This window comes from Venustampulla echinocandica (assembly GCF_003357145.1).
Source record: "Venustampulla echinocandica strain BP 5553 chromosome Unknown scaffold_2, whole genome shotgun sequence".
NCBI lineage: Eukaryota > Fungi > Ascomycota > Leotiomycetes > Helotiales > Pleuroascaceae > Venustampulla > Venustampulla echinocandica.
The window spans coordinates 916,558-931,151 of NW_022474207.1; the positions used below are offsets into that span (position 1 = coordinate 916,558).

The 14,594-nt window shown below is 47.2% G+C and overlaps 6 protein-coding genes across 6 annotated transcripts; 2 read left to right on the top strand and 4 right to left on the bottom strand.

Moving 5' to 3' along the window:
- Positions 1 to 1,618: 1,618 nt before the first annotated feature.
- On the bottom strand, positions 1,619 to 5,102 carry BP5553_04658 (uncharacterized protein; the record flags this gene model as incomplete). Its single annotated transcript, XM_032013281.1, has 4 exons — positions 1,619 to 2,551; positions 2,603 to 3,771; positions 3,919 to 4,308; positions 4,364 to 5,102. The coding sequence occupies 4 exons, from the start codon at positions 5,100 to 5,102 to the stop codon at positions 1,619 to 1,621; spliced, it is 3,231 nt and encodes a 1,076-aa protein (XP_031869881.1).
- Positions 5,103 to 5,594: 492 nt separating this feature from the next.
- BP5553_04659 (uncharacterized protein) lies at positions 5,595 to 6,128 on the bottom strand (the record flags this gene model as incomplete). The annotated part of the gene is made up of 1 exon (XM_032013282.1): positions 5,595 to 6,128. The coding sequence occupies one exon, from the start codon at positions 6,126 to 6,128 to the stop codon at positions 5,595 to 5,597; it is 534 nt and encodes a 177-aa protein (XP_031869882.1).
- A 318-nt stretch (positions 6,129 to 6,446) lies between these two features.
- BP5553_04660 (uncharacterized protein) lies at positions 6,447 to 7,017 on the bottom strand (the record flags this gene model as incomplete). The annotated part of the gene is made up of 4 exons (XM_032013283.1): positions 6,447 to 6,475; positions 6,538 to 6,574; positions 6,629 to 6,912; positions 6,957 to 7,017. 4 exons carry the CDS (start codon positions 7,015 to 7,017, stop codon positions 6,447 to 6,449), a joined length of 411 nt encoding a protein of 136 aa, XP_031869883.1.
- Positions 7,018 to 7,743: 726 nt separating this feature from the next.
- Positions 7,744 to 8,103, top strand: BP5553_04661 (uncharacterized protein; the record flags this gene model as incomplete). The annotated part of the gene is made up of 1 exon (XM_032013284.1): positions 7,744 to 8,103. The coding sequence occupies one exon, from the start codon at positions 7,744 to 7,746 to the stop codon at positions 8,101 to 8,103; it is 360 nt and encodes a 119-aa protein (XP_031869884.1).
- Positions 8,104 to 10,858: 2,755 nt separating this feature from the next.
- Positions 10,859 to 11,185, bottom strand: BP5553_04662 (uncharacterized protein; the record flags this gene model as incomplete). The annotated part of the gene is made up of 2 exons (XM_032013285.1): positions 10,859 to 10,865; positions 10,914 to 11,185. The coding sequence occupies 2 exons, from the start codon at positions 11,183 to 11,185 to the stop codon at positions 10,859 to 10,861; spliced, it is 279 nt and encodes a 92-aa protein (XP_031869885.1).
- Positions 11,186 to 12,181: 996 nt separating this feature from the next.
- BP5553_04663 (Uncharacterized protein) lies at positions 12,182 to 14,477 on the top strand (the record flags this gene model as incomplete). The annotated part of the gene is made up of 2 exons (XM_032013286.1): positions 12,182 to 14,228; positions 14,290 to 14,477. 2 exons carry the CDS (start codon positions 12,182 to 12,184, stop codon positions 14,475 to 14,477), a joined length of 2,235 nt encoding a protein of 744 aa, XP_031869886.1.
- Positions 14,478 to 14,594: the final 117 nt, after the last annotated feature.

Sequence of the window (14,594 nt, forward strand, 5' to 3'; positions counted from 1 at the left end):
TAGATTAGAAAGAACAGTCAACTCAAGAATCTCAACCCCATGACCACCAAACTTAACTATAATATTTCAACACTTATTCCAGAAGTCTCAACTTGTAACTTTTGCGGCAGCCATCAGCGGATATTTATATGTCTTCTACAACTCATAATTTCAGACGGCGAATAGTTTCAACAGTGGTATAATGATGAGACAAACTGCTTATGGTGTTTTTAGCTTCGCGGCTCAAACCTTGGGTTATCGACATTAGGATCAAGCTGGTGTGCACTTTTATTTATCAGTACATCACCTATTAAAAGAGTTTTATCCACAGATACACTGCCACACGCATATGTTATCGTGTTATCAACATACTTATAACTGGCTGCATAGCATCCCGTGTTTTGCAAGAACAAACATCTCATACCCCTTTTCTATCGGCCTCAATGCTAGGAATTACTTTTCACAAGGGCAATTAGCTGGTAGCTATATAACCAATTACTTCCCCAAGGGAGATTTTGTTCGTGATACCAAATCTATTGATCGTTGACTCGCCGGTAGGCTTTGTAGAATCCGAGATGAATTCGTTAATGAATATGCTGCAATAGATGTAGCAACCAACACTACTATTGATGATACGGATGATGAGGGTTGACGCAGTGATTGTGGCAAACTGGCAATCAGATCATCAGGCCAGATAACTGTTGTAAGAATTGATGTGGGCCGAGGACTCCGCCTATTACACGGCGAGGGCAACCAGCCAGTCTCCAGAGATTGAGAAGTTGAAGCCGATTGCGCAACCCAACGCTCCGATACCTACCTAGGTGCCTTAGGTAGTAGTGCCTAGTAATGAGACTTTAGTTACGAAGTATATTATCGGAATGCTGAAACTTCCCAGACTTCCCAGACTTCGATCTCACGTGACTGAGTGCTGACGTTGTCGGCCGGCTGAGCTTCGGCTCTGCATTCCTCGTTTGTGAGACATTTATAAGTTAAATTAAAGTAAATCTTCACAATGGATTGATAGCTCAGTGGTAGAGGTAAGCGAATTCGTAACATTTGTGTCAAGTAAACACATTTCTAACATATTCTCCAGCGGAAGATTGCAGTATTCAAATATCTTCAGGTCGCGTGTTCGAACCACGCTCGGTCCTCGTAATTCTTTTATTTTTTTTAATCTTTTTCTTATTGGAAATGGTCAACCAACGTTAAGGATCGCCCGCTTAAAAACAGCTTGGCCAGCTAATAATAGGCTGGGGAGGTTTTTTTTTAAAGCACTTTCCGCTTCAAAAAGCGGCGGCAACCAATTCCTACACCAATGAGATTATGTCCGTAAGCACTATATCCCTCTCGATGATTATATATACTCTGAATGAGATATTTGAACAACATACATATATATCATTTAAATTTTGTTGTTCCTGGCTCAAAGACGGCAGATAAGTCGCAGTTTAAACTATAGACGCCAGGAACCACAATATTAGGTTCTACTGGCAGCACAAAAAGGCTATGCATTTGACTAAGGATCCCAAAGGGGATACTCTCACGCCAGTTGGGTCCAGAATAAAATGGCCAATCCATTAATATAAGGAACAGGAGTTCCAAAAAGCACGCACACCTATTTTGAAGCTCTCTGAAGCCCTCACATCACCAGCAAGGCCCGTACAGTTCCAACGGTAACGGTGGCGAAAGCCAGAAGGTATGCAGCAATCGCGAAGGCATCTTGGATGCTGTGTTTCAGTATCGCCCAGGAGATTCCTATAGTCAAACTCCCAAGACCAAAAACTACGAATAAAGTAATCCAGAGCTTCTTAATATCCAAGCCATCCTCATATTGCAACCCCCAGCCGGGCTTGATCCCACCCCTGCATCTCAGCCTTTCCTTCAGTTTCTTTGGAAATCTCGAAAGGCACAGCGATTCCTCCTCAGCACAATCCGGATGCTGAAACACATGCATCAAATACTTACTTCCAACCGGAGGTATTATTTCAGGAGGTGCGGGCTTGTAACGATAGTCTATGTCCTCGGGGGGTGGAACATCGTCTTGCTTTCTAACATCCACTAATTCGCTTTTGTACATCTCGAAATGCACAAATCTAATGCTCTCAAGTGTGCGCAGGGATATCCAAGATCGCCAACTTGGCCTCAAATCATGGTAACTCTTACGCAGGATTTGGAAGAGAGCTTTGTCCGAATCTGCTTCAAGTATCGTGAGATCTAGTTGTAGTAATTGGGTCGCGTATCTCCCTTGATCATAGCATACCGGAAGGTAAGCCGACTCCATGGATGGTGTTGCTGGTGTTTCGGGTTGGGACCGCTCGTGATCTGTGGGGTTACTAGGTGATCGCAATTCGTGGATTGGGAGATCAGATTCCAGATCTTTGTCTTTACTGAAGGTCAGTAGACCTCTTAAGCTCTGTAATCCACTTGAAAATGCTCGACTGAAATTACTGAGGCTTGATGAATTGCTTGACACGGGTAGATTTGTTGTTGACCGGCTAAGAGTTTGTCTCAATCGATCTGCTGCCCCAGGTTGGAGCTCTGTGAAGTCATCTGTTATCGTATGGCCACACTTCTGCGATCTTGTCAGAGTTAGAACTTTTACAATGCCTATGTATAAACTTACACATTTCCATTCGATCCTGGCTTTTCCTTTAGGAACTGCTTGTTGGTTCCCATTCAATAATTCCCTCATTTTAGTCCTGATGGCAGTTTGGAGTGCAAACCCCCACATATTTCTGCCTGTTTGTATTGCTTTCGGGTGTACTACCGGTTCGTCAAGAATCGCCAGTGATTCTTTTGACTTATCGATGCTATGATCAACTCTGGTAGTAGGAATTTCTCGAACGATTTGAGTTTTAAGAACTTCAACCCTTGAAGTAGAAAGCGGCCTTCGGATATTAGCCTGCTGCTGGCTCCTGGATGGAAGCTCCACTATTTCAAGGCCCTTTATAAGTGATTTGCCATTAAGAACTCTTGTAGTACTATCCGCACTGTAACATCTATATCTCTTAGTAACTTGTTGAGGCAATACAGGGACATTCTCTCGTGCTAGAAACAAATCGTGGCGAACCAAGTCCTGTGGATTTGTATATCCATAACCGTCCGACCCGTAATCTTTTGCAACTGTGTTTGTGTCGAAAGAGCTCACAATGGATCTGGAGATAGGTAATTTTCCCGTGGTGTCCATATACCCAGGCCCAGTGTCTCTCGTGGCTTTCGATGATGGTCGTTCTCGTTGACGTCCACGGTCGTCCGTATCTGATCCCCAGTCGGCCGGTTCTAGAGGATTCAAGCATTGACTCTCATTTGCAGAGTGAATAGTTTTGGGGCACTCTCGACCTTTTTCCTGGCCATGCACGCCTCCAAAGTGAGATATATGCTCGGCAGAATAAACGAAAGCATATAAATTTTCTCGCAAAATTTCAAGAGCCTTAGATGCTTTGATGAATCTTTCGAGCTGTTGAAGATAATCAACCTCATCATCAGATCGATCGGAGTCACTTTCTTCAGAGAGATTTTCGATGTCGGGATCGATATCATCTACTTTCTGTGCTTTTTTCTTGCTCAACGTACTGCAGATCATATACGCAGAGTTCCTCGCCCGAAGACGCACGAAATGTGCTGCATGGCGTTCTTGCTTGGATTCTGCTTCTCTCCGCAACCCAACCGCGAAATCTTTTAACAATCTCCGGAGGTTCCTCTCAAACCGTTCATGGGCAACAGTGGATAAAGCATCAATGCAGAGTGATTTGATCACGTCGTCATCAAGAAGTAGAGCGACCAGCTTCTCAACTGCACTTTGTAGCCCAGCAATTGATGACATTGATGAGCCACTGACCATTGAGAATATGCTCTCAGTGACCGAGGCAAGAGAAGATGTGCGGGATCTATCGCTGGATTCACTTTTCATGTCATCCTCCATTTAGTTTCTTTGCTTACTTGTAGGTGCTCTTTGGTGAATAGGGCTGAGATTACTTTGTTGTTTTGTATCTTCTATCTCGGTTTCATATTTCGTCTTCGCTAGGATTGAAGCGCCCTTCAGGATATGTAAAATTTCAGGGCTTGGGAGAATGCTTGGAACTGGCATAAAATCCGAACCACCAAAGGAGTTGAGGCCGATTGGAGTCTGATCCCACTGGCTAGTCTTCGACGGCGGAGTCAAAGTGCTGCTATTATGATCCAGTTTATCCTGTATTCCTTTTTCGGCTTCAGAATCAGAACTAGAATCACGGAAGGACTCTTGTCCCTCTCGCTTATGACGCTCGTGTCGTTCCCCCCGTGCTCGGCGGCGTCCAGCGGCCTCATCATTCTCTAATTCTTTGCGCGCAGCTGTATAAAAACAGTTATATCATTGATACAAAACGGTTGGCGTCATGGCACATACCTCGAATGCGTTGCGTTACGTCCGCATAGCTCTGGACCTCATCACTACTCAATACCCTTAGCACAATAACAAAGTCCTCTCTCGCTTCATATCGTTCTTTGCCGAGTTCAAGGGCCTCGGGATTTACTAGTTTTCGGCTGATCTTTGTCCAGCGCGCGCCTGGAGGAACACGACCCTTCTTGTTGAGTTTAAGGGAAGCGACGCCTTCTCGAATTGGAGCTGGGTTTTCCGGAAACTTTTCACGCGGAGGACGTAGAATACCTTTAACGGGAATAGTTCGGGTATAGGTATTTATTCGTGGGATAGGATCTCTCCAGACATTGTACGTAGCCTTGACAACCCCATCATTGCTAGTAGAATCCGAAAAAGTATGAAGCAAGTTCAGAGTCCGATTTGTGGTGAACTTTGGGATTCCCTTGTCTGAGTCTGCAGACAGCGATCGTAATGATCGTTCCTGGGGACGTTTTCCTTTGCGATGAGAACCCGTGCTTGCTGTAGGAGCGATTGAGTCATCATTATGTGAGGAATAGCCAGCGCCGTCCCCATAATCCTGGGAATGTCCACTGGTCTCACTCCACATGGAAGAGCCCGCCTCAATAGCACCTTCAATCGAAACGGGTTGTAAATGTTCATCATTTGTACCACTTCCAACGCCGTGGCCCCACGTCCAGTTTTGTACACTAAATGAGTTGTCGGTGGCACTCTCCAACTGCCCAATGGTTTCCACGTCATCTGACATGGCGAAGAGACGCTCTATAGATAGAACAATAGAATCGCTAAGCTTCGCAACTTCTACTATCTATAGATATGATCTTGTAGAGCGGATGGTAACTAGAGCTTGTAGCACCATGAGGCTCCTTGGCGGGCGCCGGGCCCTTCGTGGACTGCGAACTGTGGACTGTGTGCATGCAAATCCTGGCGCCAGGATTGGTGGTGGCGACTCTGTGGGCTCATTCCATTAAATTCATGATTGTAAGATGAAGTTCTTGGGGAGTGATGTTTGAAGAAAAGATCAGGATCTTGATGATGAACGAGGCTGAGCAAGACACACCCCTCAGACTGCAGCTTGGATGAAGTCTGCTGTACGACTGAACTGCTTGCCGAACAAATGAAAACGCTGCACGAATGCCTTTCAAAGCTTTTGTACAAGGTGGCTTTACGTGAGGCTCAAAATATTGATTCCCTCAAGTCGAATTTGGTTCATTGGTACTGTATCCCAGAAATTCCCATATTAAGCAAAACTCGGTAAAATTCGGTAAGAACTTATTACAGCGTCCATTTTATTCAAGTAGTCTAGCTCATAATCCATAGCAAGGTCGTCCTGGACCCATATCTGCTGGAGAATATTCCGCAGCTCATGCAAGCTCCTCAAACTCGAGGTTGTCATTGCTCTTTCAATATGCTCTAGAATTCTCATTCTCTGCTTATCTGTCCTAGCCTCGCATCCGACAATCAGCAGTGGAAAGGTCGGATTGAAGGTCTCTAAGTCGTCGAGAAGTACATAGGCCCTCTCAACCATCGTGTCAATTTGCGGGGAGATTCCTGAAAAGTTTCGCGATGCTCTTTTGAGGTAAATTAGACCAGCTAGGTTGAAGAGTTCCATCATAGCCGACCAGGCTGTGTTCAAGCCGGACACAGTATCGGATATACCTTCTAGTGCCGACGGGACAATATTTGTTATCCTGCTTTCGAGGCAACGCAAGGAATTTTCGTATTCGTCACTGTGGTATAGTGGGTTTGTCGGTTTTCGAATTATCTCGAACATGATATACAGGTGTCGAAGAATTTCATGTGGGTGGTGCGAGACACCTTAACCTGTTTTATATCAGATAAATGACTGTGCAGACATCGATTTTCATATTCTTCAGCCTGACCTTTCGTAACAGGCAAGTTTCCTGTTCCACAGGTGTGAAATTTCGGATTCCTTTAACGGGCTCTACATTAATATACTAGTGTCTGAGGCTAAACCGGCTCATGACCAGATGATACTCTACCCAGGCTAGAAGTCTGGGAAATTCGCCGTAAAAGTTTTGGCTGTCAACTCTTGCGTTGTCAATTAAATATTTAGCTTCAACTGAATGGCCTAGAATGCAAAATCCAGTTTAGCAATGTCTTTGAAGAATCAGTCCACCCATTTCAAGCAAGTAGGCATAAATAGACTGCACGTCACTTACAGAACCACAGGGATACGTCATTTGACATTTCAAGCATCTTGAGCGCTGGTTAGTGTTTATTTAAAAGATGTAAACCCAAGCTCAAACATACCTCAAGGTGGCACAGTATCATCCTAGCAGCAACATGTTGAACTAGCGTGGGACTTTCAATAGAGTGATTGCAAGATGTGATCAGGGTGCGGAGAGCGCGCGCTTTGAACCGAAAAACATCTGCTTGCAGACCATTCCGGTGGAACAACGAGGGTGCCAACGCCGATTGCAACACAGCCACGGAGGACGGTGAACTATCTGAAAGAACCAATCGCACCAAGAGGCTCAAGAATTCGTTCTTGTCAGGTTCGACAATGGCCAGTGTGGAAGACGCCGTACATATGACTGAAAGTGTTAGCTTGATAAAATTCTACTAGTATCAAGCTTACAATGATCAAGAAGTTCTCTTTCCTCATAACCTAGGTTGATTGGGAGCCATGATAGCGCCATAGGCGGATCGAATCTTTGAAAGACGAATCCCTCATGACTACCAAGTCCTATCACTGAAGTACTAGTTGGGTGATATGCAAATTACGTGAGAAAGTAAACCTTGATTCATCCCGCAGGTAATCGTGGAGCTGGATATCCCACGATGTCGCATTCAAAAAGCTCGCCTGGGAGAAACGTTTTGCCGTCTTAGATACGTCCTGAACGGAATGCGTCAAGCTACGTTTTGTGCTAGTAGCCTTTGGCCAAGACAGCCGTAACCCATACCGACATGGTCTGTTAGACTTGGCGCACCTCGAACAACGTGGGCGTACGCGGTTGCACACTACTCTGGAGTCTGTAGCATTTGAGTAAATTGGCCCCTGGATGCCAGGTAGACAGGAGACAGTACCTCTACAAGCCCAGCACTCATTCGCATGCATTGTGGACCAATGTATATCCTCTCCGCTTTCTTGACTGGACTGTGTAAGTTGAGAATTGATAAGCAAAATAAACAGTTGATAGTTTTCTCTTTTACAGTAGCTTCCGGGAATGAGAGATGACAAATGCGCTGCTGCGGTGGAGAGGGATACCAGACCTACATAGGTACCTAGGTACCTATGTAGGTTTATAATTCTCGCTTATCTTTCCGCTTTGGGAAAACAGGCAAACTTTCCTGTCTTGGCAGTCGAGATCCTCGACGCGAATGTGAAGGGTTCGATCTTCACGGTCCAGAAGGCGCTGCCGCTGATGGGCCCGGGCGGTTCGATCATCCTGACCGGGTCGAGCGCCGGCACCACGGGCGCGCCGGCATTTAGCCTTTACGGCGCGAGCAAGGCGGCCGTCCGCAACCTCGCGCGGACCTGGGCGGAGGACCTGAAGGGCACCGGCATCCGGGTCAACGTGCTGTCGCCCGGGCCGACGGCGACCGAACTCGCGAAGGAAGCGCTGGGCGAGGAGGGCATGAAGGTCTTCGCCGCGCGCAATCCGCTCCAGCGCATGGCCGATCCGGCGGAAATTGGGGCAGTGGCGGCCTTTCTCGCGTCGCCGGACAGCAGCTTCATGACCGCCAACGAGGTCGCCGTCGACGGCGGCCTCGCGCAAATCTGACGCCCTACGCGCGGTAGCTTGGGACCACAGGCCATATGCTCTGCACATATACCTATGAATATCAAAACCGTTGAGGCTGCATAATATATATAATATCACGGTTCGGTCTCTTTATTTAATCAAAGGGCCACTTCCACTTCCTCTTATTTTGATGCTAGTAGTTCCAGTTACTTGCTTGCCTCCATGTCTATATGACACAAATAGTAAAACTTCCTTTATAGAGCATTGCTCTTCTCTTTCAAAATGATTGATACATATGTTATTAGTACTAGGAGTTAAATTCCTTCTCCACGCCATCTCCCCTGGCAAAATCTGATCTGCACAATATATTTCGGAAAATACTCAGAGCTGGTGTACGATAGTATAGGAAAGTACAACAAGTATCGGATATACCCTACCGCCTCAAGATGGAAATTGTTAGGAATAACACTCACGGTGATTTAAGGTAAAAAATTATTGATTATACTCGGTATGCGAAAGGATTAGCAGAAGTAAATCGCCCCCCTTTCTTTTAGCGAGGCGGCCCGTGTTTTCGATCTCTTGGCAGAAAACTGACTATCAACCCCCCTATCAACCCCTTGATCTAGAGACCCCGAGCTAACTAAGCAAAAACGTATAGCGTCTAATTACCACTAACCCCCCTCGCGTACTCTCTTTCCGCGCAGTTAAGGTGCGAATAAACAAAAACAACTCAACTGTAATGATATGGGCACTGCAAGTATATTTCCGAGCTACAGTCGAGAAATCAACCACACACAGCATGGAGAAAAGGGTCACTCTACGCGCCACAAATTCTAACACAGCAAAATTGAAAGCGGATAAACCTCCCTGGTTTGCTCCGAATTCGGGTTTTCCGCTAGCTCTAGGTGAGTCTTGTGGGAACCGGTGGTGGAATTTGTGAACCGTGCAGTGGAGGAGGAGGAACAATGCGAAGATTTGGAATGAGATTTTGCGGAGACTTGGGATTGTGGTTGAGGAGTGGAATTCGCCTAGGGGCGTGTGCGTCATCATTTATTGGATATTCGAGGGCAAAATCTACTAGGAGGAGAAAATCGAACTTGGATAGGAAGGGGGGAGGTTCCTGCTGCTATTTCAAACTTGCGCTCAGGAGGAATCAGCATTAGTGTTAGGAGATGGAGATCAACATCTCTAAAAATAACCAGGGAAACTCACAACAACGGTATATGCTGCGTGTAAGCTGCCACATGTAAGTCCCATTGGTAGCTTTCCCGTCGTAATAGGTGAAACGTCAATTGATACATATCCCCCCATAGACCCGATGACGGAATCCACGAATAAGAAAGCAAAATAAAACGAAAAGGGGGAAGATTGCAACACTGAAATACTTAAAGCAGTTAGCAGTCACCGCCCAGTAGATATCGGTGCCAATACCAATCTTCTCTGGCGGTGGCCCCTATCCCAAAGCATTAAGATATAGCATATCTAGGTGGGGAAAGAGCACGCATAATCTTCAACTGTGGATCAGATCGCTCTATCAAGGAGGAAAAATCAAGACTATTATGGCGTAGTGCATATTACTCTTGCTCACTTCATGCTGTTGAGCTTGGTCTCCTCCGAATGGAAGTATGCCTGGGAACTGAACTGGGTCAGGTCGGAGCTCATCGCGAATTGCAATCTGATCCCTACTCCTGGTTACCCGACTACCTGTACGCCATGCTCCCCGCGTTTTCGGCTGTATACCGTCGTCGTCGTGTGTGTTACATTTGCCTTCCATTTGTTTTCCATTCGTGTTCCATTTGCATTCTCGGGTTCCAGCCTTCCAAACTGCAACTATAGTTCGGTTTGTGACACCACGCCCGATTATAGCAATTGTCCGTAGCAACTGCTCACAATGTTCAATTCGGTGTGAGTGTTATTTTATCCCTTTCCCTTCGCACTCAATCTGTTCATTTGTTTATATTAGTGACCCCTTTCCTAAAATGATTAGTGTCCGATGTTGGCATTGGCTGTCAAATGGAACAAAGCGTTCTATGCCAATAGTCCAGCTTACAAGCAATCGGCGAACATTTACTTTGCTCGGAAAGAATGGGAATTGGCACCTTATTATTGCTACGTCAAGCCGATAAGCAGTAGAGACGTGTCAAATGCAGTAAAAGTATTGGCTCTCTTGAATCTTGAAGATATCTCTTGTTTATTTGTTGTTCAGGGTGGTAGCCACCACACGGTTATGGGCATCGCCAGTATCAACAATGGTATCCCCATCGACCTGGAAAACATGAACTAGACAACCCTCAACGTAAGCAAGTCAATAGCATCTGTTGGATGTTGGATCTGGCGCTTGCTGGTATACCGTCTACTCTACTCTAATTGCCGCGGGACGAGGGGCGATGGGTGGTCGGGTGTCTAACCTTGGGGCTGGAGGTTTTACTATAGGAGATCATGCATTTTATTCTTGGTAAGCAAATTATCAGTGGCTGATTGCAGAACCAGGCGGGATATGGTATTTGGGGGTGGGGGGGGGGCGACGGGTTTTGCTGAACATGGTATCGAGCTTTGAAACCGTCCTTGCAGAGCGACGACATTGCTAATGCAAACACTAGAGAAAACCCAGATCCCTTTAAAGCTCTTCATGGCGGCTTAAATAACTTCGGGATAGTGATTCAAATTCCCGTTAGAAATTACTGAGGTGCGAGTAATTTCTACCCGGGCGTTCATAGTCCAGCGCTGCCGGATGTCTTCACGACGTTTACTACCAACCCGAACCTTGACACCAAGTCAGCGCTTATGGTCACTACTATACTCTATATACTTCAGCCCAAGGATTAGTGACCGCTGGTAATTTCGCATACACTAAGGCCGTCAGCAACCCGCCTAGCTTTGCAAACTTCACATCCAACATCCCATACATCGCATTAGACATGCGCATCTCGAATCTTTCTGAATTGGGTTTGTCTTCAGGGTCCAGAACGCCCCCAGGTCCTCGGCGAGTATCCTCAAGCTGCGGGGCCGAACCAGATATACGAATACTAACCAAGATCCTCTGTGGCCAAACGTCGATAACCGCAACGGTAAAACAAGTTGGGTCTCTCTTGGAACAGATATACAGCCTGTAGAATGACATGGTGCCAGCTATAAGTTCACCGTAGAACATTGTCTACTCCACGACATGCTGACCCATCCCAGTGAATGATGAACGCAGGTCTTTGAAACGGGCGGAATCCCCTTAGATTGAATTCAGCTGGGGGGCCTCTGGTAGCCATCACATTAACAGCCCAATGCACCTCGCCAGAGCTGGATTCGATTGGGCAATATATATCGAGAGCGCTTTTCAAGTCAATCGAGGCGCTGGCGTCGAATCAGAATGGCTTGAATCCGTGGAAGTGCGATAATTACGCAGATTCCACGTAGGCGGTCATCCCATCATATGGTTCAGCGAATGTAAAACCTGAACGCTGTGGCTGCGAGAGTTGATCGGTGGGGTTTCTTCAGAATGCAAGCCCGGTGGGTTCAAACTTAAGTGAAGAGGACAACATAAAGTGCTGGGCAATGAATAAGTAAGGTTGTTGAAGAACTAAAAGGGGGATGGAATGAGGATGGAAATGAGATGATATCTATACCTCCAACTATCCTCATATTAGAGGCTAATATAATTACTCCAGTATGCACTACCGTTGTATAAAACATTAAGATTGTGGCAGCAAGCTGTGCGAGGAGGGCCAGTGGTCCTACAGGTGGAAAAACATCGCGAATTCTACTCTGTGCTTCGGGGTTAAGCTTTCAGAACTTACTCGAGTACAAGCCACGAACCCTGCAACTCTTGGATTCTGACGTCGAGCATCATTATTGCGCCATCCATCTTGGTCAGCACTACCACCAACCACTTCCACTCAACCACTCAACCCCTCACGACTTCGAATTGATAGGCATAGAAATATCGAATTGGTGTTTTGAATATCTTCATATTTATCTTCAATTGCTTACCCCGTTATGGAACTTTTGTTCTCATGTAGTAAATACTTTTGCCCTTGCGCCCAACATCATCACCGCAAACACCGAGTCCCCAGCGTCTCTTCATCCTCGAACTCGAACTCGAGGCTTCGGGCCTCCCATTCACATCATGGCGCCCGATAGGGGAAACGCCCCAGCTTCTCCCAGCAGACCCGACTACCAATCCATCACCCGTACCTCCCGTTCCTCCTCCTCCACCTCCTCCGCATCCATCAATGAAGCTCCACACTCCTCCCCAGAAGCCCGGCGTCGCAGCGATGCGCGCCGCTTCATCGCCAACCGTGCCGGTGAAGGGCAGAACTTTACCCTCCGAGGGATCCTCGTGGGACTCGGCGTCGGGCTCATAATATGCTTCTCCAACATGTACTTTGGGCTGCAGACGGGCTGGATATCTAGCATGAGCATGCCAGCCTCCCTGATCGGTTTCGCCTTCTTCAAGACCCTCGCAAAGCATATCGAATTACCTTTTACGCCGGTGGAGAACGTACTAGTACAAACGGTTGCTGGGAGTATGGGGACGATGCCATTGGGGTGCGGGTTCGTGGGCGTGATGCCTGCATTGAATTATATGCTGAAGAGAGAGGAGCAGGGGCCTATCTTCTTGGGGATGTGGAAGCTAATGCTTTGGGCATTGGGCTTGTGCTTTTTCGGCGTTGTGTTTGCCGTCCCGCTGCGGAGACAGGTTATCATCAGGGAGAAGCTGAAGTTTCCTTCCGGAACGGCGACTGCGCTGATGATTGGCGTGTTGCATGGGAAGGAAGCTACAGCTGAAGGCCCGACCGATTCTAGTGCTGTGAGGGATATCACAGCGCCGGATTTACCACCACCGCAGTATGAGGAGAACCCAGGAGACAGGGCTTTTGAGGAGCTGGACAAAGGCCATCACAGCACTTGGAGATCCAAAGTTCAGCTGCTGGTTATCTCGTTTGGTATATCAGGGCTATATACGCTTGGGACCTATTTCTTTCCCATACTTAGGAATCTACCTATTTTTGGATTCACACTTGCTGAGTCTTGGCTCTGGACTCTCAATCCTTCTTTGGCGTACGTGGGACAGGGAATAATAATGGGGCCAGCGACTACTATACATATGCTCATCGGAGCCATCGTTGGGTGGGGTATTCTATCCCCTCTTGCAAAGAGCAAGGGCTGGGCCCCAGGACCTGTTAAAGATTGGGATAAAGGGAGTAAAGGATGGATAGTATGGATCTCCTTAGCCATCATGCTGGCTGATTCGGTGGTCAGTCTTGGATATATCGGGCTCCAGCCTCTTGTGAGGTATGGTCCGAGATATATAAGGCAAGCTCGCCGGAAGATCACTAAGGGCGGCTGGCGGGGTCTCCTTCAAATAGGAGCTGTCAAATCCAAGCGGGGGTATGCTCCACTGACGGGGCGAGAAGAAGTACCTACACCTTTAGCAGAAACAGGTTCTCGCACTCCAGAAGCAGCCTCACTATCGGAGGAGGATATCAATAACCTCCCAGAGCCGGACGCACCCCCTGAGCACCTAGTCAACACGAGTACCGTATGGATCGGTCTCGTTCTCTCCATAGTCTTCTGCGTGTTCACAATCCGCGTCTGCTTCGGGGAGCTCGTGCCCATCTACGCAACCGTAGTCGCCGTCTTCATGGCCCTCATCCTATCCGTAATGGGCGTGCGGGCCCTAGGAGAAACCGATCTCAACCCGGTGTCTGGAATCAGCAAACTAGCCCAACTCTTCTTCGCGCTCATCATCCCTCAATCCAACAAGAACTCCGTGCTCATCAACCTCATTGCAGGCGCTGTATCGGAAGCAGGCGCCTTGCAAGCTGGCGACTTGATGCAGGATCTGAAAACCGGACATTTGCTAGGGGCGGCTCCCAATGCGCAGTTCTGGGGCCAGATGATAGGGAGTACTGTGGGTGCTGTTGCTAGCGCGCTTATTTATAGACTTTATACGAGTGTTTATGAGGTTCCTGGGAGTCTATTTGAGGTTCCTACGGGCTATGTATGGATCTTTACTGCGAGGTTGGTAACGGGGAAGGGGTTGCCGGATATGGCATGGCAGTGGTCCTTGGGCGCCGCCGTTATATTTACCGTTACGACGATTGTGAGGATTGTGGGTACGGGAAAGAGTTGGCATTCTTTTGTTCCAGGGGGGATTGCTGTTGCTGTTGGTAGGTGCCTCCTCACCCAGTTCTCTACGTTCCATATATGCACACATACTAACTGAGATAGGCATGTACAATGTCCCCTCGTTCACCCTCGCGCGAGCCATCGGGGGGTTAACCTATTGGTACTGGCGGTCCTATAGAAAGCGCGCAGAGGCACCCATTGTGATTTTAGCAAGCGGTTTGATTTTAGGAGAAGGTGTCTTTAGCATTTTGAATTTGCTGCTTGCTAGTGCTAATGTACCTCATATGTAGCTAGCATCTCATGAAAGTGGTATATATATTATTTGGGCATATACATTCGCATTACCTCGTGCCTAAATGCATTCAACAACCATTAATAATACAGCCTCAGCAATCCGCATTAAGGCA